Raw genomic sequence first — 23,069 nt, 5'->3', positions numbered from 1 at the left:
TCCAGTTTCAACTGTTCTGCCTGCGGTTACGAAACCCCTACCTGTCCCAGACCTGCTGTTTTCAACTCTTAATGATCGGCTATGAAAAGCCAACTGAGAGACCTGAGCCCTAGGACCATACGTCGGGACTACCGGCCGTGGTGACTCCTTGCTGTCCCCAGTCCGCCTGGCCTTGCTGCTATTCCAGTTTCAACTGTTCTGCCTGCGGTTATGGAACCCCTACCTGTCCCAGACCTGCTGTTTTCAACTCTTAATGATCGGCTATGAAAAGCCAACTGAGATTTATTCCTGATTATTATTTGACCATGCTTGTCACTTATGAACATTTTTGAACATCTTGGCATGGTTCTGTTATAATCTTCACCCGGCACAGCCAGAAGAGGACTGGCCACCCCTCATAGCCTGGTTCCTCTCTAGGTTTCTTCCTAGGTTTTCGCCTTTCTAGGGAGTTTTTCCTAGCCACCGTGCTTCTACACCTGCATTACTAGCTGTTTGGGGTTTTAGGCTGGGTTTCTGTACAGCACTTCGAGATATTAGCTGATGTAAGAAGGGCTATATAAAATAAAATTGATTGATTGATTGATTGATTAATTCCATTAACTGAGAAATGTACAAATATTGAATTCCAATTAAATTAAATTCCAAAGATTAAATGTTTTTAACAATTACAATTCAATTACAATTCCATAACTTGAAGATTGTTGAAATTTGAATTGAATTCAACGTAAAGTCTCCACTTCATGAGTCAATTCAAGAATTGAATTAGAATTTCAAATTAAATTGTAATTGATCCCAACCTTAGTCTACAGTACGTGACACAAAGTCCTTCATATGCCATAGAGAAGTTCTATGGCAGGCTTACAGTGGCTTGCGAAAGTATTCAACCCCCTTGGCATTTTTCCTATTTTGTTGCCTTACAACCTGGAATTAAAATGGATTGTTTGGGTGTTTGTATCATTCCATTTACACAACATGCCTACCACTTTGAAGATGCAAATTATTTTTTCTTGTAAAACAAGAAAAACTCTACAAAGTCAATACTTTGTAGAGCCACCTTTTGCAGCAATTACAGCTGCAAGTCTCTTGGGGTATGTCTCTATAAGCTTGGCACATCTAACCACTGGGATTTTTGCCCATTCTTCAAGGCAAAACTGCTCCAGCTCCTTCAAGTTGGATGGGTTCCGCTGGTGTACAGCAATCTTTAAGTCATACCACAGATTCTCAATTGGATTGAGGTCTAGGCTTTGACTAGGCCATTCCAAGACATTTAAATGTTTCCCCTTAAAACACTCGAGTGTTGCTTTAGCAGTATGCTTAGAGTTATTGTCCTGCTGGAAGGTGAACCTCCGTCCCAGTCTCAAATCTCTGGAAGACTGAAACCGGTTTCCCTCAAGAATTTCCCTGTAGTTAGCGCCATACATAATTCCTTCAATTCTGACCAGTTTCTGCCGATGAAAAACATCCCCACAGCATGATGCTGCCACCACAATGCTTCACTGTGGGGATGGTGTTCTCGGAGTGATGAGAGGTGTTCGGTTTGCGCCAGACATAGCATTTCCTTGATGGCCAAAAAGCTCAATTTTAGTCTCATCTGACCAGAGTACCTTCTTCCATATGTTTGGGGAGTCTCCCACATGCCTTTTGGCGAACACCAAACGTGTTTGCTTATTTTTTTCTTTAAGCAATGGCTTTTTTTCTGGCCACTCTTCCGTAAAGCCCAGCTCTGTGGAGTGTACGGCTTAAAGTGGTCCTATGGACAGATACTCCAATCTCCGCTGTGGAGCTTTGCAGCTCCTTCAGGGTTATCTTTGGTCTCTTTGTTGCCTCTCTGATTAATGCCCTCCTTGCCTGGTCCATGAGTTTTGGTGGGCGGCCCTCTCTTGGCATGTTTGTTGTGGTGCCATATTCTTTCAATTTTTTAATAATGGATTTAATGGTGCTCCGTGGGATGTTCAAAGTTTCTGATATTTTTTTATAACCCAACCCTGATCTGTACTTCTCCACAACTTTGTCCCTGACCTGTTTGGAGCGCTTCTTGGTCTTCATGGTGCCGCTTGCTTGGTGGTGCCCCTTGCTTAGTGGTGTTGCAGACTTTGGGGCCTTTCAGAACAGGTGTATATATACTGAGATCATGTGACAGATCATGTGACACTTAAATTGCACACAGGTGGACTTTATTTAACTAATTATGTGACTTCTGAAGGTAATTGGTTGCACCAGATCTTATTTAGGGGCTTCATAACAAAGGGGGTGAATACATATGCACGCACCACTTTTCCGTTATTTATTATTTTGACTTTTTTTAAACAAGTAATTTTTTTCATTTCACTTCACCAATTTGGACTATTTTGTGTATGTCCATTACATGAACTCCCCCCCAAAATCCATTTAAATTACAGGTTGTAATGCAACAAAATAGGAAAAACGCCAAGGGGGATGAATACTTTTGCAAGGCACTGTATGTCCCTGCAAATGACAGCCAGTCATCCATTCCTCTCTACCAGTTAACTTAGCTAGGGCTTTTGTCCCTGTAGCTGATCCTAACCATTGATTCTAACCCAGTGGGGTGTGGTGGGTATGCTCACCAAATCCCTCCCCAGGTCACGTGTTTTCCTCAGAACTGTAACAGAAATGTTCCGCCTGCAGATGTTCGACCACTAAGGGCTGTGAGTGATATAGTGAAGTGAACATAATACAATCTCTGCCTAATTAAGGCCACCTGGAGCTGAAGATCTGCCTTAATCCTAGTACTGGAGCCTTAAACCATAGTTAATGTTTGTTTTTAAATAAAATATTTCACTATAAGTTATGAAAGGACTAGCACAGATAAAAGGGGAAACCCAGATAGTTCACAGGGGATATAAAGAGAATATGTCATGAACAGAGTGCACTAAGTTTTGTAAAGTTGGCCCTTTGCCAAAGTTTCAAAAACATTGTGTTGTTTAGAAGGAGTGCAAGGGCGATTGAGTTATTGCACACGTGCACTTCACAGAGTAGGTGTTCCCTAACAGAAATATGCAAATACATACTAAAACACGCCAATTAGATCTCACCAGCTCGTGCTTGGCTCTGCCCACCTCCTTGCTTGTTCTGCCCACTGTGCTTATTAGCTCCCATTGACGCAGATGAACTATCTTGGGTTAGTTACCAGTATTTTGGGAATCGACTACTCTGGTGATAGCAGACCTCAATCTCCACAGTGGTAGGTTCTGGAAAAACCTAGAACTACTGGAGTCGAGAGAGATATGAAATGCTCTGAAATGACATACAAAACCAGACAGGATATTGTTAACTGCTTTCATCTGGTTTAAGTGACAGAAACGTATCTAATCTAGCATGTGATGTCAGTGAAATAATTTCATTTGCATCAATGAAAACAACAAGACGTTGATAGATGTCTGAGCAGGTAAATCAATCCTGTATCTCTGGTACATGTAAGAGTCGGGGACATTATCTGACACCAGAACCCACAACACAGCAACACTATAGCATCGTCCTCTCTCACAAGTCATCACCTCTGCATGGCGAGCCAGCCATTCCAGCCCACAGACTGTTATGTGCTGTGAAATGATTTAATTACCAGTCTGGTGATGACTCTGTGTCTTAAGCCCTCATTATCAGACAGTGCACATTGGTAGGGAGCTGGAACGTGGCACATTTGTAGCACATAAAAGGCTAAATGGCAGTCTCTCAGGTCTCTAAACAGAAAAGATCAAAACAAAATGGCATTTCAGATTACATTTGAACATTATTATCATTTTTATCAGACAGACGGCAGACATGAAATGACAACCAAAGCAACTTTGTCCTTTCAAAGATCCTTTGTGGTGACACATCTTTTTTTAAACATGAATAAAATAAACTGTTAAAATCTTGGTGTCATTTCTGCTGTGTTGAGATAGTGTGGGACAGAAAGAGAATGAAGGTCCATTTGAAACAAAGAATTTCCTGAGTTGATTTAACTGCTGGGTGATTAGGTGTCCTAGATACTGTATATTTGATGAGGCCAGATTGGGAAGTTAGCCAGGCATTTTGGCTGCACCCGCTAAAAACTGGAAGAGCCTTTTTTGCAAACAGACTCTTGAGAGGAGGGAGGCAGCAGACACTAACAGTAGTCTAATACTTGAAACCTGCACATCTTGATGTATTATACAGTGACAACCCTCACTGCACTGAACACATTTAAATAAATGCAGATTTGGGATTCAAGATTAAACCAACGTGTCTGTAACAATATTTCACAGATTTGGAGTAAAAATAAATAGAGTCTTCTTGGAATTTCAGAAACTGATCTGCTTCAAATGTATTTCAAAAGTTTTCTAGGTGTTTTTGTCATTATATTGTTTATTGTGAAATGTACTGTAGGGGACTATGAAAATTTAATAATTTTTAACATAACTTTTACCATTTAAAAGGCTTGAAGGAACAGAGTGATTTGCTTGTGCTCTGGGATACATGATATGGTTTCTGAACCATTCCCTCCACACCTATTTAGATTATGCAAAGCTTTCAAAACTTTGTTGAAAATCACTCTGAAAAAAAGTCTAATTAGAAAGTTCTAGCAACTGTGGAAAAATATGAAACCATCTACTGAAATACTAATGGGAACATTCAGATCCTGTCAATGTTGTTTTTAATGGAATATGAGACGCTGTGATAAGACGTTCAGTCATGTTTGTTTATTGGAAAAGAAAACTCAGAACAAAAAAGAAAAGCCTAAATGTGAAGTGGTTCAAATTAATTGGCCTGGACAACGAATTAAAACATGTAGAAAAAGAAAATACAAATAAAATACCCCCCTTGAGTTTAAATGCTACTTAAAAAGTTATTGTTTAGTCAAGCTAATCGATTCATGACAGCAGGGCAACACAAATCACTCACCTTTAAAGTCATAACTATTCACATCAAACTTTAACAATATGACCAAACAAGTCCACAGAAAAACATATTCCTCTCTCAACTCAAGACTCCTTCCTCTTTCAACTGAACTCTTGTAACATAACATGTGACTGTCTGCTTGTCCACCTGAGGACTAATAACATGTGAACAAGCTAATCCAACTTCCCCAATACCAACCCAATTACCAGAGTTAAGACAGGCCTGCTCTCAGGCTGAGGAAATCAGCCATAGTTTTCCTCCAACAGTGCCTTTGTCAAACAGGCCCATCATTTTCCTTCCTAACTCAACTATCCTCCTCCCCTCTCCTGCCTGCTCAACCACAACTACTATGCTAAATAAACCATTTACATCTCCCATTACATCTCCTAAATTGATGGATGTCATCTTAGTGCTCCCAGGCCATAACTCATGCTGCTTCCTAATAACACTGTGTTGTGCTGTTAGGTCTAGACATGCTATTCTTTTCCACACCATCCCTAAGCCTGTCCAGTTTTCCTTTATTGATATCTATTTAAACAACAGCAGAGTTAGCCTTCCTCTGAAGCATGCTGTATACACATTAATTTGAGGAAAAGGCTTTTGAGGCGAAGGAGAGTCAATTCTCATTTGAAGTGTAGACTTTGACTGTACAAGGAGCAGACACAGACGCTTTGGGATGGGTCCTTGTCGGACCACGGAGCATAAAACATAATGCATCATGTAAATATTACACAAACACAAACTCTCTGACCTTACATCACTTGCGACTTTTTGTAAGGTGTTTTTAGTTAACACTGAGTATGTAATGTGTGTTTTCAGACACCAAAGATGTCCCACACTGGCCTTGGACTGCCTGCCATTCCAAAATGTTGTAAATGTTAAATGTCAGCCACTGTCATCAATGAGACAACAAATGAGTCCAAATTGCCCTGTTAGTGAAAACTATTTCCCATTAATTCTGTTTTAGGCCTCTGTGAAGAGAAATCAATGGGCTTGACTTGGTGAAATTAAATGAACAATGTGGAGAGGCCTCAGTGTTCTGGATGAATAAAGGACACGTCAGGTCTGGAGAAGATGAGGACGGAGGAGAAGAGGAGGAAAGGAGGATAGAGAGTGCTCCTTACCTGGGACAAGAGTTGCAGAGGGATAAACTTCAAGAGGGATGGTGATATGAGCAAGAAGAGTTTGCAGCAAATTGTTTTGATGTAGACATTCAATCAAACCCCCAAGGCAGACAAAGCTAATTTCTCCTGTACAGCAAAAATCTATCCTGCGATTCAAATGTTTTTGTTTAGTTTTTAATTAATTGAATTAATTACATTCAAATGTGGTTTAATGTGACAGAAAAAAATGTACATAACTATTTCATTTACTAACAGTGCAAGTGGCGGGTCTATGTTATAAGTTGTTATAAACGCTTAGTAATCATGATGCAACCTTCAAATCAAGACTAACCATGTCATTAGTTAGCCTATACTGTGGCCAATCAAGTTTTTTAGCCAATCGAAAATTGCTATGAGTGACAATAAGGTGAAAGACTGAGATGCGGTGGGAAAACCACAGAGCAGCATGGGAGAACAATTAATTATAAGAGGACTGGTAAGGCTGTGGTATGGAGTGTCCATAAAGTGGTAGGCAGATGACACGTGTACCACCTGAACTGTTTAGATAGTTTGGCAGTGGGCTTGCTTTCCTTGTTAAATACAAACAGACTGCCATTTGGCAGCCCATGGATGAAGCCCATATTTCCTCTTTAATACATTTACCTGTCATCATAGAGGTAAGTAATGTGACTTTCGCCTTCCATTAACTACATTGCCTTCCTGTCTCGCCGTCCCTCGACAGACAGAGCACTGGACCAAGAGTGAGAAGTAATCAATGGGCTGCTGGTTTGGGTCAATTAATATTATTGCTTGGGTTGCACAGTCCTGATTCAACTGACAATGACAGATTAGAGGTGTGTGTGGGAGAGTAATTAAGATGGTTCTTAAATCAGGCTGATAACTCAAAGAGGCTGATGCCCCAGGCTAGCAGCACACTACTGTCAGACTGCAAACCCTCTCTCATGTAAACGTCAGAAATATGATCTTATACCACACAGTATACGACCTTGAGAAATGATAAGTTCTACAGTAGTTGTGTACACTGTTGATGTGGTCCTACATGACCCTATCTTAATACGATTTCATACAGGCACATCATGCACAACTTTCTGCATTGGCATACAAGGGACCCTTGCTGTTGTGTGAGACAACTCTTGAGGGCAATTCTACAAAATGCATTTGTCTATGAAATACATAATATTCCAATACAAATATTTTTCTTGAAATAGCTATGGCTAAGTTATTTAGCACTTTACCACTGGAAAACAATTCAAAGGGAGAGGGATATGGCATAGGCCTAAAGCAAGTAGCCTACTAGCTGTTTACTATTGACAGCATATCATGTATTCTAATATGTTCTATAATGTATTCAAATAATGAGGGACAATAACTGCCTGTATTACAATACAAAATGTATAATACCACCATACAGCGCATTCGGAAAGTATGAAGACCCCTTGACTTTTTCCACATTTTGTTAATTTACAGCCTTATTCTAAAATTGATAAAAAATTATTTTTTTCTCAGCAGTCTACACACAATACCCCATAATAACAAAGTGAAAACAGGTTTTTAGACATTTTTGCAAATTTCATAAAAAATTAAAAACAGAATACCTTATTTACATAAGTATTCAGACCCTTTGCTATGAGACTCGAAATAGAGCTCAGGTGCATCCTGTTTCCATTGATTATCCTTCAGATGTTTCTACAACTTGATTGGAGTCCACCTGTGGTAAATTCAATTGATTGGACATGATTTGGAAAGGCACACACCTGTTTATATAAGTCCCACAGTTGACAGTGCATGTCAGAGCAAAAACCAAGCCATGAGGTAGAAGGAATTGTCCGTAGAGCTCCGAGATAGGATTACCAAAACTAAAACATTTCTGCAACATTGAAGGTCCCCAAGAACACACTGGCCTCCATCATCCTCCAAGTTTGGAACCACCAAGACTCTTCCTAGAGCTGGCCGCCCGGCCAAACTGAACAAGAACCTGATGGTCACTCTGGCACAGCTCCAGAGTTCACCTTGTGGAGATGGGAGAACCTTCCAGAAGGACAACCATCTCTGCAGCATTCCACCAATCAGGCCTTTATGGTAGAGTGGCCAGATGGAAGCCACTCCTCAGTAAAAGGCACATGACAGCCCGCTTGGAGTTTGCCAAAAGGCACCTAAAGGACTCTCAGACCATGAGAAACAAGATTCTCTGGTCTGATGAAACCAAGATTGAACTCTTTGGCCTGAATGCCAAGCGTCACGTCTGGAGGAAACATGGCACCATCTCTACAGTGAAGCATGGTGGTGGCAGCATCATGCTGTGGGGATGTTTTTCAGCGGCAGGGACTGGGAGACTAGTCAGGATTGAGGGAAAGATGAACAGAGCAAAGTACAGAGAGATCCTTGATGAAAACCTGCTCCAGAGCATTCAGGATCTCAGACTGGGGTGAAGGTTCACCTTCCAACAGGACAACGACCCTAAGCACACAGCCAAGACAACGCAGGAGTGGCTTTGGGACAATTCTCTGAATGTCCTTGAGTGGCCCAGCCAGAGCTCGGACTTGAACCCGATCTAACATCTCTGGAGAGACCTGAAAATATCTGTGCACCAACGCTCCCCATCCAACCTGACAGAGCATGAGAGGATCTGCAGAGAATAAGAGAAACTCCCCAAATACAGGTGTGCCAAGCTTGTAGCGTCATACCCATGAAGACTCAAGGCTGTAATTACTGCCAAAGGTGCTTCAACACCCAGTTTATTTGCTTTCTCATTATGGGGTACGTGTGTAGATTGATGAGGGAAAAAGTTTTTTAAATCAATTTTAGAATAAGGCTGTAACGTAACAAAATGTGGAAAAAGTCAAGGGGTCTGAATACTTTCCGAATGCACTGTACAACAATATTACAATGTATGTGTGTGTAGAGTGCGTGTGCTAGCACTTGTGTGTGCATGCATGTGTCTGTACCTTTGTGTGTGTGTCTCTTCACAGTCCCCGCTGTTCCATTAGGTGTATTTTTACCTGTTTTTAAAAATCTGATTCTACTGCTTGCATCAGTTACCTGATGTGGAATAGAGTTCCATGTAGTCATGGCTCTATGTAGTACTGTGCGCCTCCCATGGTCTGTTCTGGACTTGGGGATTGTGAAGAGAGCTCTGGTGGCATATCTTGTGGTGTATGCATGGGTGTCCGAGCTGAGTGCTAGTAGTTTAAACAGACAGTTCGGTACATTTAGCTTGTCAACACTTCTTACAAAAACAAGTAATGATGAAGTCAATCTCTCCTCCACTTTGAGCCATGAGAGATGAACATGCATATCATTAATGTTAGCTCCCTGTGTACTTTTAAGGGCCAGCAGTGCTACCCTGTTCTGTGCCAAATGTAATTTTCCGAAGTCCCTCTTTGTGGCACCTGACCACACTACTGTCTCTACCATGACAGTTTATAATTCAGGGTTACTCCAAGCAATTTAGTCACCTCAACTTGCTCAATTTCCCTATCATTCATTACAAGATTCAGTTGAGGTCTAGGGTTTAGTGAATGATTTGTCCAAAATACAATGCTTTTAGTTTTTGAAATATTTAGGACTAACCTTTTCATTACCATACATTCTGAAACTAACTGCAGCTCTTTGTTAAGTGTTGAAGCCATCTCAGTTGCTATAGTGGCTGACGTGTATAGTGTTGAGTCATCCGCATACATAGACACACTGGCTTTACTCAATGCCAGTGGTATGTCATTAGTAAAGTTAGTAAGGGGCCTAGACAGCTGCCCTGGGGAATTCCTGATTCTACCTGGATTATGTTGGAGAGGCTTCCATTAAAGAACACCCTCTGTGTTCTGTTAGACAGGTAACTATTTTTTCACAATATAGCAGGGGGGTGTAAAGCCATAACACATACGTTTTTCCAGCAGCAGACAATGATCGATAATGTCAAAAGCCGCACTGAAGTCTAACAAAACAGCCCCCACAATCTTTTTATCATCAATTTATCTCAGCCAATCATCAGTAATTTGTGTAAGTGACGTGCTTGTTGAATGTCCTTCCCTATAAGCATGCTGAAAGTCTGTTGTCAATTTGTTTACTGTAAAATAGCATTGTATCTGGTCAAACACCATTTATTCAAAAAGTTTACTAAGGGTTGGTGACAGGCTGAATGGTCGGCTATTTGAGCCAGTAATGGGGGCTTTACTATTCTTAGGTAGCGGAATGACTGTTGCTTCCCTCCAGGCCTGAGGGCACACACTTTCTAGTAGGCTTAAATTAAAGATATGGCAAATAGGAGTGGCAATATCGTCCGCTATTATCCTCAGTAATTCTCCATCTAAGTTGTCAGACCCCGGTGGCTTGTAATTGTTGATAGACAATAATATTTTTTTCACCTCTTCCTCACTCACTTTACGGAATTCAAAAGTACAATGCTTGTCTTTCATAATTTGATCAGTTATACTTGGATGTGTAGTGTCAGCGTTTGCTAATCTTGCCAATGAAAAAATAATTTAAATAGTTGGCAATATTAGTGGGTTTTGTGATGAATGAGCCATCTGATTCAATGAATGATGGAACCGAGTTTGCCTTTTTTCCCAAAATATAATTTAAGGCGCTCCAAAGCTTTTTTACTATCATTCTTTATATCATTTATTTTTGCTTCATAGTATAGTTTCTTCTTCTTTTTATTTTGTTTAGTCAAATTATTTCTCAATTTGCAGTACGTTTGCCAATCGGTTGTGCTGCCAGACTTATTTGCCATACCTTTTGCCTCATCCCTCTCAACCATACAATTTTTCAATTCCTCATCAATCCAAGGGGATTCAACAGTTTTTACAGTAATTTTCTTAATGGGTGCATGCTTATTGGTAACTGGAATAAGCAATTTCATAAATGTGTCAAGTGCAGCGTCTGGTTGCTCCTCAATACACACCACAGACCAGCAAATATTCTTTACATCATGAACATAATAATCACTATAAAACGTTTTGTATGACCTCTTATACACTATATTAGGCCCAGCCTTTGTACTTTGGTTTTCCTAGATATGGCTACTATATTGTGATCACTACATTCTATGGATTTGGATACTGCTTTAAAGCAAATTTCTGCAGCATTAGTAAAGATGTGATCAATATACGTTGATGATTTCATTCCTGTGCTGTTTGTAACTACCCTGGTAGGTTGACTGATACCCATAACCAGCTTGCAGGCACTGGTTACAGTGCCTACAACCTGACTTTTTATTGACAACATTCTTCAGAGAATACTTTAGATCAGTGGCATATGCTACTTCAGATACTATTTACCTGAAAAGGCTTTTGTGAAAAGGCTTTTTTACATTCTTCGCAATCACTTTTTTTTCATTTTTCATTGACCAATTGCTTGCTCAATTATCATGCTAGAACATGAAGGATGTTAGAAATTACTGAATAAAACGGTGAGTAGTACACTATTTATACAAAAGTATGTGGACACCCCTTCAAATTACTGGATTCAGCTATTTAAGCCACACCCATTGCTGACAGGTGTATAAAATCGAGCACACCGCCATGCAATCTCCATAGACAAACAATGGCAGTAGAATGGCCTGTACTGAAGAGCTCAGTGACTTTCAACGTGGCACCGTCATAGGATGCCACCTTTCCAACAAGTCAGTTTGTTAAAAATATCTGCCCTGCTAGAGCTGTCCCAGTCAACTGTAAGTGCTGTTATTGTGAAGTGGAAATGTCAAGGAGCAACAACGGCTCAGCCACGAAGTGGTAGGCCACACAAGCTCACAGAACGGGACCGCAGAGGGCTGAAGCACGTAGCGCGTAAAAATAATCTGTCCTCGGTTGCAACACTCACTACCGAGTTCCAAACTGCCTCTGGAAGCAACTTCAGCACAATAAGTGTTCATCGGGAGCTTCATGAAATGGGTTTCCATGGCCGAGTAGCCGTACACAAGCCTAAGATCATCATGCGCAATGCCAAGCGTTGGCTGGAGTGGTGTAAAGCTTGCCGCCATTGGACTCTGGAGCAGTAGAAACGCGTTCTCTGTAGTGATGAATCACGATTCACCATTTGGCAGTCGGACGGACAAATCTGGGTTTGGCGGATGCCAGGAGAACGCTACCTGGCCCAATGCATAGTGCCAACTGCAGTTTGGTGGAGGAGGAAGAATGGTCTGGAGCTGTTTTTCATGGTTCGGTCTAGGCCCCTTAGTTCCAGTAAAGGGAAATCTTAAAGCTACAGCATACAATGACATTCTAGACGATACTGCGCTTCCAACTTTGTGTTAACAGTTTGGGGAAGGCCCTTTCCTGTTTCAGCATGACAATGCCCCCGTGCACAAAGCGAGGTCCATACAGAAATGGTTTGTCGAGATTGGTGTGGAAGACCTTGACTGGTTCTGCACAGAACCATGACCTCAACCCCATCGAACACCTTTGGGTTGAATTAGAATGCCGACTGCGAGCCATACCTATTCTCCCAATATCAGTGCCCGACCTCACTAATGCCCCAGAAGAGTGGAGGCTGTTATAGCAGTAAAGGGGGGACCAACTCCATATTAATGCCCATGATTTTGGAATGAGATGTTGGACGAGCAGGTGTCCACATACTTTTGGTCATGTAGTGTATGTCACGGATCAGAAAATCAGGTGTTTGACTAAGTTGCTAACAGACAGTTGCTAAATGACTGTCAATAGGGTGAACTAACACCATTACAACATGCAGATGTCGTATTATGAAGTCAGTAGGCAACAGGCAGTCATTACTGAACCCCCTCGTCTCACTGACTCCTCCAGTAGACTAGTTCAGTGGACTGGGCAGGATTCCAGAGGGCTGCTGATTCTGATGGCAGGTGGGACATCCCACCGTTGCCCCCCAAAACGTCCAGTCGCATCCAGCTGTGTAAGTGGAAAATGTGGCTGCCATTTAAGTCAATCTGGATGAAAGCATCTGCTAAGCAAACCACATCACTTAACCATGGCCAATGGGGAGTGACTGCATCGTGACTGTTGATGCAGAGAGGGCAGAGCAAACAGATGTTGATGAGTCTCACCCGTTTACTTCCTTCAATGAGATTAAGTTATGAGGCAATCTGATGACCTGACATTCTTGAGTATTTATCAGATCAGTTGAATACAGTGTTCCCACTTACCCAGCCAGCTCTACTCTCCTCTCCTTTGGCAGCATCTGTACATCTATTGATCGGCTGGATCTGTACAGATTATCGATTAGTAATTCTCTCCCTCACAGAAAGATGAGGGCCTTCTATCTTCCACACTGATCAACAGTTATCTAGTCGTAGAGATGGGGATGCTTCTCAGCTGTTGTCATGGTTTCTGAATAGTTCAATTTTCTCTCTGTGAGGCTGGTTAAATAAACTGCACGCAAGCTGTGAAACATTTCCGCCTGCAACTAGCTACAATTTACCATTTAGGAAACTCTGGACAGTACTCCGATTAAAAAAAATCTTGCTCGACCAGTCGGTTGGTCTAAATTTTTTTACGTGTATTTTTCCATATACAGTGGGGGAAAAAAAGTATTTAGTCAGCCAACAATTGTGCAAGTTCTCCCACTTAAAAAGATGAGAGAAGCCTGTAATATTCAACATAGGTACACGTCAACTATGACAGACAAAATGAGAAGAAAAAAATCCAGAAAATCACATTGTAGGATTTTTAATTATGGTGCAAATTATGTTGGAAAATAAGTATTTGGTCAATAAAAAAAGTTTCTCTATACTTTGTTATATGCCCTTTGTTGGCAATGACACAGGTCAAACGTTTTCTGTAAGTCTTCACAAGGTTTTCACACACTGTTGCTGGTATTTTGGCCCATTCCTTCATGCAGATCTCCTCTAGAGCAGTGATGTTTTGGGGCTGTCGCTGGGCAACATGGACTTTCAATTTTCTATGGGGTTGAGATCTGGAGACTGGCTAGGCCACTCCAGGACCTTGAAATGCTTCTTACGAAGCCACTCCTTCATTGCCTGGGTGGTGTGTTTGGGATCATTGTCATGCTGAAAGACCCAGCCACGTTTCATCTTCAATGCCCTTGCTGATGGAAGGAGGTTTTCACTCAAAATCTCACGATACATGGCCCCATTCATTCTTTCCTTTACACGGATCAGTCGTCCTGGTCCCTTTGCAGAAAAACAGCCCCAAAGCATGATGTTTCCACCCCCATGCTTCACAGTAGGTATGGTGTTCTTTGGATGCAACTCAGCATTCTTTGTCCTCCAAACACGACGAGTTGAGTTTTTACCAAAAAGTTCTATTTTGGTTTCATCTGACCATATGACATTCTCCCAATCCTCTTCTGGATCATCCAAATGCACTCTAGCAAACTTCAGACGGGCCTGGACACGTCTGGCACTGCAGGATTTGTGTCCCTGGCGGCGTAGTGTGTTACTGATGGTAGGCTTTGTTACTTTGGTCCCAGCTCTCTGCAGGTCATTCACTAGGTCCCCCCGTGTGGTTCTGGGATTTTTGCTCACTGTTCTTGTGATCATTTTGACCCCACGGGGTGAGAACTTGCGTGGAGCCCCAGATCGAGGGAGATTATCAGTGGTCTTGTATGTCTTCCATTTCCTAATAATTGCTCCCACAGTTGATTTCTTCAAACCAAGCTGCTTACCTATTGCAGATTCAGTCTTCCCAGCCTGGTGCAGGTCTACAATTTTGTTTCTGGTGTCCTTTGACAGCTCTTTGGTCTTGGCCATAGTGGAGTTTGGAGTGTGACTGTTTGAGGTTGTGGACAGGTGTCTTTTATACTGATAACAAGTTCAAACAGGTGCCATTAATACAGGTAACGAGTGGAGGACAGAGGAGCCTCTTAAAGAAGAAGTTACAGGTCTGTGAGAGCCAGAAATCTTGCTTGTTTGTAGGTGACCAAATACTTATTTTCCACCATAATTTGCAAATAAATTCATTAAAAATCCTACAATGTGATTTTCTTTATTACAGGCCTCTCTCATCTTTTTAAGTGGGAGAACTTGCACAATTGGTGGCTGACTAAATACTTTTTCCCCCCACTGTATATACACACCCTATGTGTTTTAATAAAATCAACTACATATGCATTGAGCTTGTCTGATGCTTTAAGCTCACTGTTTAATGAAATGAGACACAAATGACTCAAGAGGGAGCCAGAGATCAACCTAACCAGAAAAAAATGTACTTAACCTGTCCCGACCATCCTCCTCCCACTCCTACAGGCTTTCACAGATTCTGCAGTTACTGTATATTGAATGCATAAACAGACACTACCGTAACCAAACAAACATTGTAGATTATAAATTATAGGAATTAACGGTAAATGTACTACTGGTGATATACTCTACATGGACAAAAGTGTATGGAATTGGTCCCCCCTTTGCTGCTATAACAGCATCCACTCTTCTGGGAAGGCTTTCCACTAGATGTTGGAACATTGCTGCAGGGATTTGCTTCCATTCAGTCACAAGAGCATTAGTGAGGTCGGGCACTGATGTTGGGCGATTAGGCCTGGCTCGCAGTCGGCATTCCAATTTATCCCAAAGGTGTTTGATGGGGTTGAGGTCAGGGCTCTGTGCAGGCCAGTCAAGTTCTTCCGCACTGATCTCGACAAACCATTTCTGTATGGACCTCGATTTGTGCACGGGGGCAAGTTGGAAGTGCAGAATCGTCTAGAATGTCATTGTATGCTGTAGTGTTAAGATTTCCCTTCACTGGAACTAAGGGACCTAGCCCGAACCATGAAAAACAGCCCCAGACCATTATTCCTCCTCCACAAAACCTTACATTTGGCACTCTGCATTCGGGCAGGTAGCGTTTTCCTGGCATACGCCAAACCCAGATTCGTCAGATTGCCAGATGGTTAAGCGTGATTCATCACTCCAGAGAACGCCTTTCCACTGCTCCGGAGTCCAATGGTGGCGAGCTTTACACCAATCCAGCCGACGCTTGGCATTGCACATGGTGATTTTAGGCTTGTGTGCGGCTGCTCGGCCATGAAAATCCATTTCATGAATCTCCCAACGAACAGTTCTTGAGCTGACGTTGCTTCCAGAGGCAGTTTGGAACTTGGTAGTGAGTGTTGCAACCGAGGACAGACAATTTTTATGCGCTACGTGCTTCAACACTCGGCGGTCTTGTTCTGTGAGCTTGTGTGGCCTACCACTTTGCAGCTGAGCCGTTGTTGTTTCTAGATGTTTCCACTTCACAATAACAGCACTTACAGTTGACTGGGGCAGCTCTAGCAGGGCAGAAATTTGATGAACTGACTTGTTGGAAAGGTGGCATCCTATGACGGTGGCACGTAGGAAGTCACTGAGCTCTTCAGTTCAGGCCATTCTACTGCCATTGTTTGTCTATGGAGATTGCATGGCTGTTTGCGCGATTTTATATATCTGTCAGCAACGGGTGCGACTGAAATAGCCAAATCCACTACTTTGAAGGGGTGAAGTGTATGTAATGGGGAATTGATAGACACTAACAATCAAACGCAAACAATTCACAGAATGAAGTTATGAAACAATGAATGTGCACAAATTGGCGGGAGAGAGCGCATTCTGGAGAGAGACGTGCATTGTGCAGCCACACTCCCCTTCTTCTTGGACTGTGCCATCCCCGCGGCCTTCACAATGGATTAGTCTCGGCCTCCACAATGGATTAGTTCACTGAGATGGGCGCGAATAAGACAGGTGTCTTGTGTGCCATAAAAATATATATATATCGGTTGATCAACAGCCTATCGACCAAACAATCGACCAGTCGAATAATTGGGGTCAGCCCTAGTTCTGTACATGCTAGGGACTGTATGTCTGTGCCATGCCTGTTAATAGATTCGGTTCTGTTCTGCAGTAAAACTGTCCCGTGTCTCCATTCATGAGGTGCTGTGCTGTGAGCCGGTGACTGGTCCCCAGTCTCTCTTAATGGCGTGCTGTGATTGCTCCATGAGGCATGCTAATGTGCACTCCATGCCCTCCTAAACAACAACATTGCTTCTTCATTTTCGTATTGTGGAAATGATTCGCACAGCCACAGCCAGGCAATGTGGACAATGCAGTGAGGACCCTCAGATCCAGGGCACAGAGGGAACAATGTCATATTCATACCAGCAGAATGTGTGGATGCGCCAAATTTGAGTCTGAAGCAGACAGAACTACCCACACAGCTTGAAATGTGTTGTCTTCCATCAGACACTAATGACTAACAAAACTGCAGTAGCTGATTTTCTTATGGGATGTCAACAGTGCCTACCGGATCTTCTCTCTTTCTCAAGTTGTACTGAGAAGAGCGGCCATGTCTCAGCCTTCCCTTCCCTAACTAAGAATAACATTGGTTGCTGCCACCACATAAAGTAATGTCCTGCATTATCTAGCAATTAGGGAGAGGCTTATTAAGCAGAATCTAATGTAAATGTAATGAGCTATAAATTCAATTTCTTTAAATAGAAGAGTATATTATTGTTAGAAATGATGTAGTGAGCCCAAAGTACAGAATATGAAATATTTCACTAGCTGGCAATAGGCCATTAGCTTGGGTGTTAAATTTGACTTCAAACAGGATAAGTGTATTTCACCGCAGGTTGTGAGAGCTGTGCAATTTTTCAACCACAGTGCCCACAGGATATCAATGGGGCTGTACTTACTACTTATCATTCAAATCTGCTATGAGCATACAGAACAAGTTAAGTGGACAGGATCAGTATCCTGGCCCCAACAGTCAACAACACTGTTAAACCGCTGTATACAGGATAAGTGAAGAACACAAGACCAGATATTCTATTTAAACTGGCCCAGTAGATGCCAGTTCAGTTACCAAGGCCTGTGAAGTATGAGGGTGATGACTCAGCACACAGACAGACTACAGTACAGCAGCCCTACATCACTCTGTTTCAAAGCCAAACCCTTCCACAGTACTCGCACAGCCATCTTCAATCACCATCCATGTCACACATAGCAAACGGTATGGCAAACATAAGCACAATAAGAAGTGTATGTTTCCTTTGTTTCTCTGAGAAACAGACCAAAAGCAGTACAGGCCTACCTAAGGCTCCATGACAGCTTCTATTGATCCATTTCACCATCATTCAGCACTGATGAATGAGCTGGAGCTGACAATAAAGAAGCATTATGCAACCATCTGAAATACCATGATCAAATCACAGCTGATATGTATTATAATAGAGGAACCCCTGGAGAGATAGAGGAACCCCCTGGAGAGATAGAGGGACCCCCTGGAGAGACATAACCCCCTGGAGAGACAGAGGAACCCCCTGGAGAGATAGAGGAACCCCCTGGAGAGATAGAGGAACCCCCTGGAGAGACAGAGGAACCCCCTGGAGAGATAGAGGAACCCCCTGGAGAGACAGAGGAACCCCCTGGAGAGACAGAGGAACCCCCTGGAGAGATAGAGGTACCCCCTGGAGAGACAGAGGAACCCCCTGGAGAGACAGAGGAACTCAAACAAACCCTTTTTTACATTCAGCATCTTATCTCAGCAGTTTATCAGAGAGGAGGATGAGCCTGGTCAACTGTGCTCCTAACAATATGTGGGTTTTGTTACAGCTGTACAGCTTTGCTAGGCCAGAATGTAAAGTCAAACTCTAGTTCTCCTCTCCTTGCATTTACAGTATTTGTACAACGACAATCAAATAAATGAAAGATCTGCAACCGCGGGTCTTTCTTGGATTGGAATTTTACTTCCCCACAAAAAATGCATTCATCTTCAAATCTTGCACCACTTGGGATATTGTATTGGAAGCTATTGTGTACTTTGGTTGCATTCTGGCATTTAACACAGAGAGAGAGAGGTTAATTAAATTAATGGTGACAGATGCGAAGTTCTAAAATACAGTGAATGGTGTTCAACCACTACTCATTGCAGACTACACTCCCTTCAACAGTCCTAAAGTGAAAGCCTGTAGTTTACCATGTTACCTATAAATGTACAGTACCTTCGGAAAGTATTCACACCCCTTTACTTCTTCGAAATTTAGTTGTGTTATAACCTGAATTTAAAATGGTTTAAATTTAGTTTTTTGTCACTGGCCTACACACAACACCCCATAATGTCAAAGTGGAATTATGTTTTCGAAATTTTTACAAATTAATAAAAAATGAATAGCTGAAATGTCTTGAGTCAATAAGTATTCAACCCCTTTGTTATGGCAAGCCTTATGGCATTGCTTAACAAGTCACATAATAAGTTCCAAGGACTCCCATGGAAAGATACAGGTGTCCTTCCTAACTCAGTTGCCGGAGAGGAAGGAAACCGCTCAGGGATTTCACCATGAGGCCAATGGTGACTTTAAAACAGTTACAGAGTTTAATGGCTGTGATAGGAGAAAACTGAGGATGGATCAACAACATTGTAGTTACTAACCTAATTGACAGAGTGGAAAGAAGGAAGCCTGTACAGAATACAAATATTCAAAAACATGCATCCTGTTTGCAACAAGCCACTAAAGTAATACTTCAAAAAAAATGTGGCAAAGCAATTAACTTTTTGTCCTGAATGCAAAGTGTTATGTTCGGGGTAAATCCATGCTTGTAATTGTTAAGGATTGGGGAGTTTTTCAGGATGAAAAAGAAACGGAATAGAGCTAAGCACAGGCAAAATCCTAGAGGAAAACTTGGTTCAGTCTGCTTTCCACCAGACACTGGGAGATGAATTCACCTTTCAGCAGGACAATAACCTAAAACACAAGGCCAATTCTACACTGGAGTTGCTTACCAAGAATATGATGTATGTTCCTGAGTGGCCGAGTTACAGTTTTGACTTAAATCTACTTGAAAATGTATGTCAAGACTTGAAAATGGTTCTCTAGCAATGATCAACAACCATTTTCACAGAGCTTGAAGAATTATGAAAAGAATAATGGGCAAATGTTGCACGATCCAGGTGTGGAAAGCTCTTAGAGACTTACCCAGAAAGACTCACTGCTGTAATCGCTGCTAAAGGTACTTCTACAAAGTATTGACCCAGGGGTGTGAGTACTTATGTAAATTAGATCGTTCTGTATTTAGTTTTCAATACATTTGGCAAACATTTCTAAAAACATGTTTTTCGCTTGGTCATTATGGGATATTGTGTGTAGAAAATGTGGAATAAGTATGACTACTTTCTGAAGGCACTGTGTTTCTTTAGCCATGTTGCTTTAGTTTGGATAGGCTTCTGAGCAACGAAAGGTGTAATCCTTTTTAGACCACCCCCAAAAATCCATCCAACAAACACACACACACAAACACACACGCATGCACGCGCACACACAAACACACACGCAAAAACACACAGAGACTTGTTGATTCTGAGTTGCGAAAATTAAAGGCTACATCTGAGCAACATAAGAGACCTGTAAAGAATGTTATGATCATCATTTAAAAGTATGTATCTTATAAATTGACTGCATATTAGCGACAAATCATGAGACAAAAAAACTACGTTTTAGGCTACCGTTTTAGGCTACTGTCCACAGTAGGGTAAATTAAAAGAATATGAAAATATGTTTTCCTACAGTGTCTGAGGCATACTATATGAAATTATACCGGCGGGACTGACTGCTGCTGGGTAGAGATTGGTACATTGGTTCTGGACATCATTTACCGTGTAGACTAGTGCGTGCACCGTATCAGCGCACCTCAGTCTATGTAGCCAACAAATAACCGGAACAGTCAGACAGGTCTTAAATTCCTTGCAATCCAACAATTCAAGAGATTTTTGGGTCCGTCAGTATCCCATTCGCGGGAAATAATACCTAGACAAGCTCTAACTGTCAATCTGTATAATAGGATAATGGTAAGGAGGTACAGTATGTGGTTGGTAGGAGCCTATGCGCCGAAACCTGTTCACCACAGCGGTGGAGGGGACACACTGACGTGAGTGTCGCCTACTGTAGCTGCATTGCGTGTTTTCCAGACCACCATTTAGAGTAGTCGAATAGGCATTCGAGTTATTGAACATAAATATTAGCAACTGTGAACATTCGCAATACATTTACCCTGACCACTCTGTTCATGTTACACAGAGGAAACTCTTCCACAAGCAATTATGTGGCATATAGAATTTACAGTGGTAGATTGACGTTACACTGTAGCCCATGTTACTTTCTTTGAAAGAAAATATTAGGCTATTTATTCATTATCTCATTTACTCATTTTCACCACTTTTGAGGAGCAACATAGCCTACATAACAGGCTACTTTCTGATTATAAAAAGGACGGACAGGCTATCCAAAGGTCCCCCAAAAACAACAGCATATATGTAGTTTGTATATAGGGACACGGGTTACAGCAAAGACTCCATAGAAAACGTTGTAAATTGAAGTAAGATCAAAAGAAGCAGAGTAACGATGCTGAGATTTAGGAGAAGCTCACCCCGCATCGCGCACCAACCATCTCAACTTTTAGGTATTCTATGTTCTTTCACTCCATGAGCGCAAACTATTTTTGATGCACTTGATCATGAGTAAGTAATCCTACCTTTTAGAAGAAACGCCGCTGAAATCACGAAAACAGAGAGAGAAATAGTGAGAGATCCGTTTCCCGTGATCGCCATGTTGGACACCTGCTCGAGACTGGCGGCGCTAAATCACCTAGAGACGGCCATGGGATGAGAGCGGAGGGAGGGCGTAAAAAAGGGAATCTTCTGTCAAGTGAGACTCGTGATTTTTTTGTCACTTACCTTATGTTTTGCATAATTCCACCCATAGTTCAGTATTTGTGATTTGTGACAAATGTCAAATTTAGGCTAAAATAAATATTATAACATGTTTAGTAACTGTATAGGTGATATGCATTAATTATCTATTGTGTTAATTATCCCCAGTCCAATTTACACTTAATCGGCTATCAAAAATAAGTATAGTACGTTGTTATGTAAAGTTTTTTCTTTAGGCCTAATACTGTATCATGTTGTTTTTTATGCTAAACCCCTTATTCAAATTAGTTTATTACTAGTTTCCCTATAATACATGTCAATAACAGCGTTTAATGGAGCTGTTTCGTTAGTTGTCAGAATGTCTATCACGATCATAGATCATGCAGTTATAGTTAGTTTTGTTAAGTAGTAGGCTACCTACGCAGTTTGACATGTAACCATTGTCACTCACAGAGCGCCCCTAAATTATTCCCTGAGCGGAGCAGTTTGTCACGAATTACGATGAAGTAGGCAGTATCCCTATAGGCTACATTATATGGGATTCAGTGTTAAACGTTGTCAACGCATGTGTGTGTGTGTGTGTGTGTGTGTGTGTGTGTGTGTGTGTGTGTGTGTGTGCCTGCGTGCAGGGGTTAGGGGAACAGAGTCAATGTGCGGGGGCACAGGTTAGTTGAGGTAATTGAAGTAATATATACAGTACCAGTCAAACGTTTGGACACACCTACTCATTTGAGGGTTTTTCTTAATTTTTTACTATTTTCTACATTGTAGAATAATAGTGAAGACATCAAAACTATGAAATAACACATATGGAATCATGTATTAACCCAAAAAGTGTTAAACAAATACAAATATATTTTATATTTGAGATTCTTCAAATAGCCACCCTTTGCCTTGATGACAGCTTTGCACACTCTTGGCATTCTCTCAACCAGCTTCACCTGGAATGCTTTTCCAATAGTCTTGAAGAAGTTCCCACATATGCCAAGCACTTGTTGGCTGCTTTTCCTTCACTCTGCCGTCCGATCCCAAACCATCTCAATTGGGTTGAGGTCCGGGGATTGTGGAGGCCAGGACATCTGATGCAGCACTCCATCACTCTCCTTCTTGGTAAAATAGCCCTTACACAGCCTGGTGTATTGGGTCATTGTCCTGTTGAAAAACAAATGATAGTCCCACTAAGCCCAAACCAGATGGGATGGCTATCGGTGCAGAATGCTGTGGTAGCCATGCTGGTTAAGTGTGCCTTGAATTCTAAATAAATCACACACAGTGTCACCGGCAAAGCACCCCCACACCATAACACCTCCTCCTCCATGCTTTATGGTGGGAACTACACATGTGGAGATCATCCGTTCATCCACACCGCGTCTCACAAAGACATGGTGGTTGGAACCAAAAATCTCAAAATTGGACTCCAGACCAAAGGACAGACCAAAGGACAAATGTCCACCAGTCTAATGTC

At 41.8% G+C, this 23,069-nt stretch overlaps 1 protein-coding gene across 1 annotated transcript in view; it reads right to left on the bottom strand.

The window, feature by feature from the left end:
• LOC311105670 (cell adhesion molecule 1-like) overlaps nt 1–21,502 on the bottom strand; it is a gene marked incomplete at both ends in the record, with an annotated part of 135,695 nt that extends 114,193 nt beyond the window's left edge. Inside the window, one exon of the mRNA XM_084147885.1 lies at nt 21,427–21,502. Within this exon, the coding sequence (XP_084004011.1) occupies nt 21,427–21,502 (76 nt within the window). The remainder of the gene's footprint in view (nt 1–21,426) is intronic.
• Nucleotides 21,503–23,069: the final 1,567 nt, after the last annotated feature.

This window comes from Coregonus lavaretus (assembly GCF_964263955.1).
Source record: "Coregonus lavaretus genome assembly, chromosome: 30".
Classification (NCBI taxonomy): Eukaryota; Metazoa; Chordata; class Actinopteri; order Salmoniformes; family Salmonidae; genus Coregonus; species Coregonus lavaretus.
The sequence above is the reverse complement of the archived record's forward strand: the minus strand, read 5'-3'. Positions and strand labels throughout refer to the sequence as shown.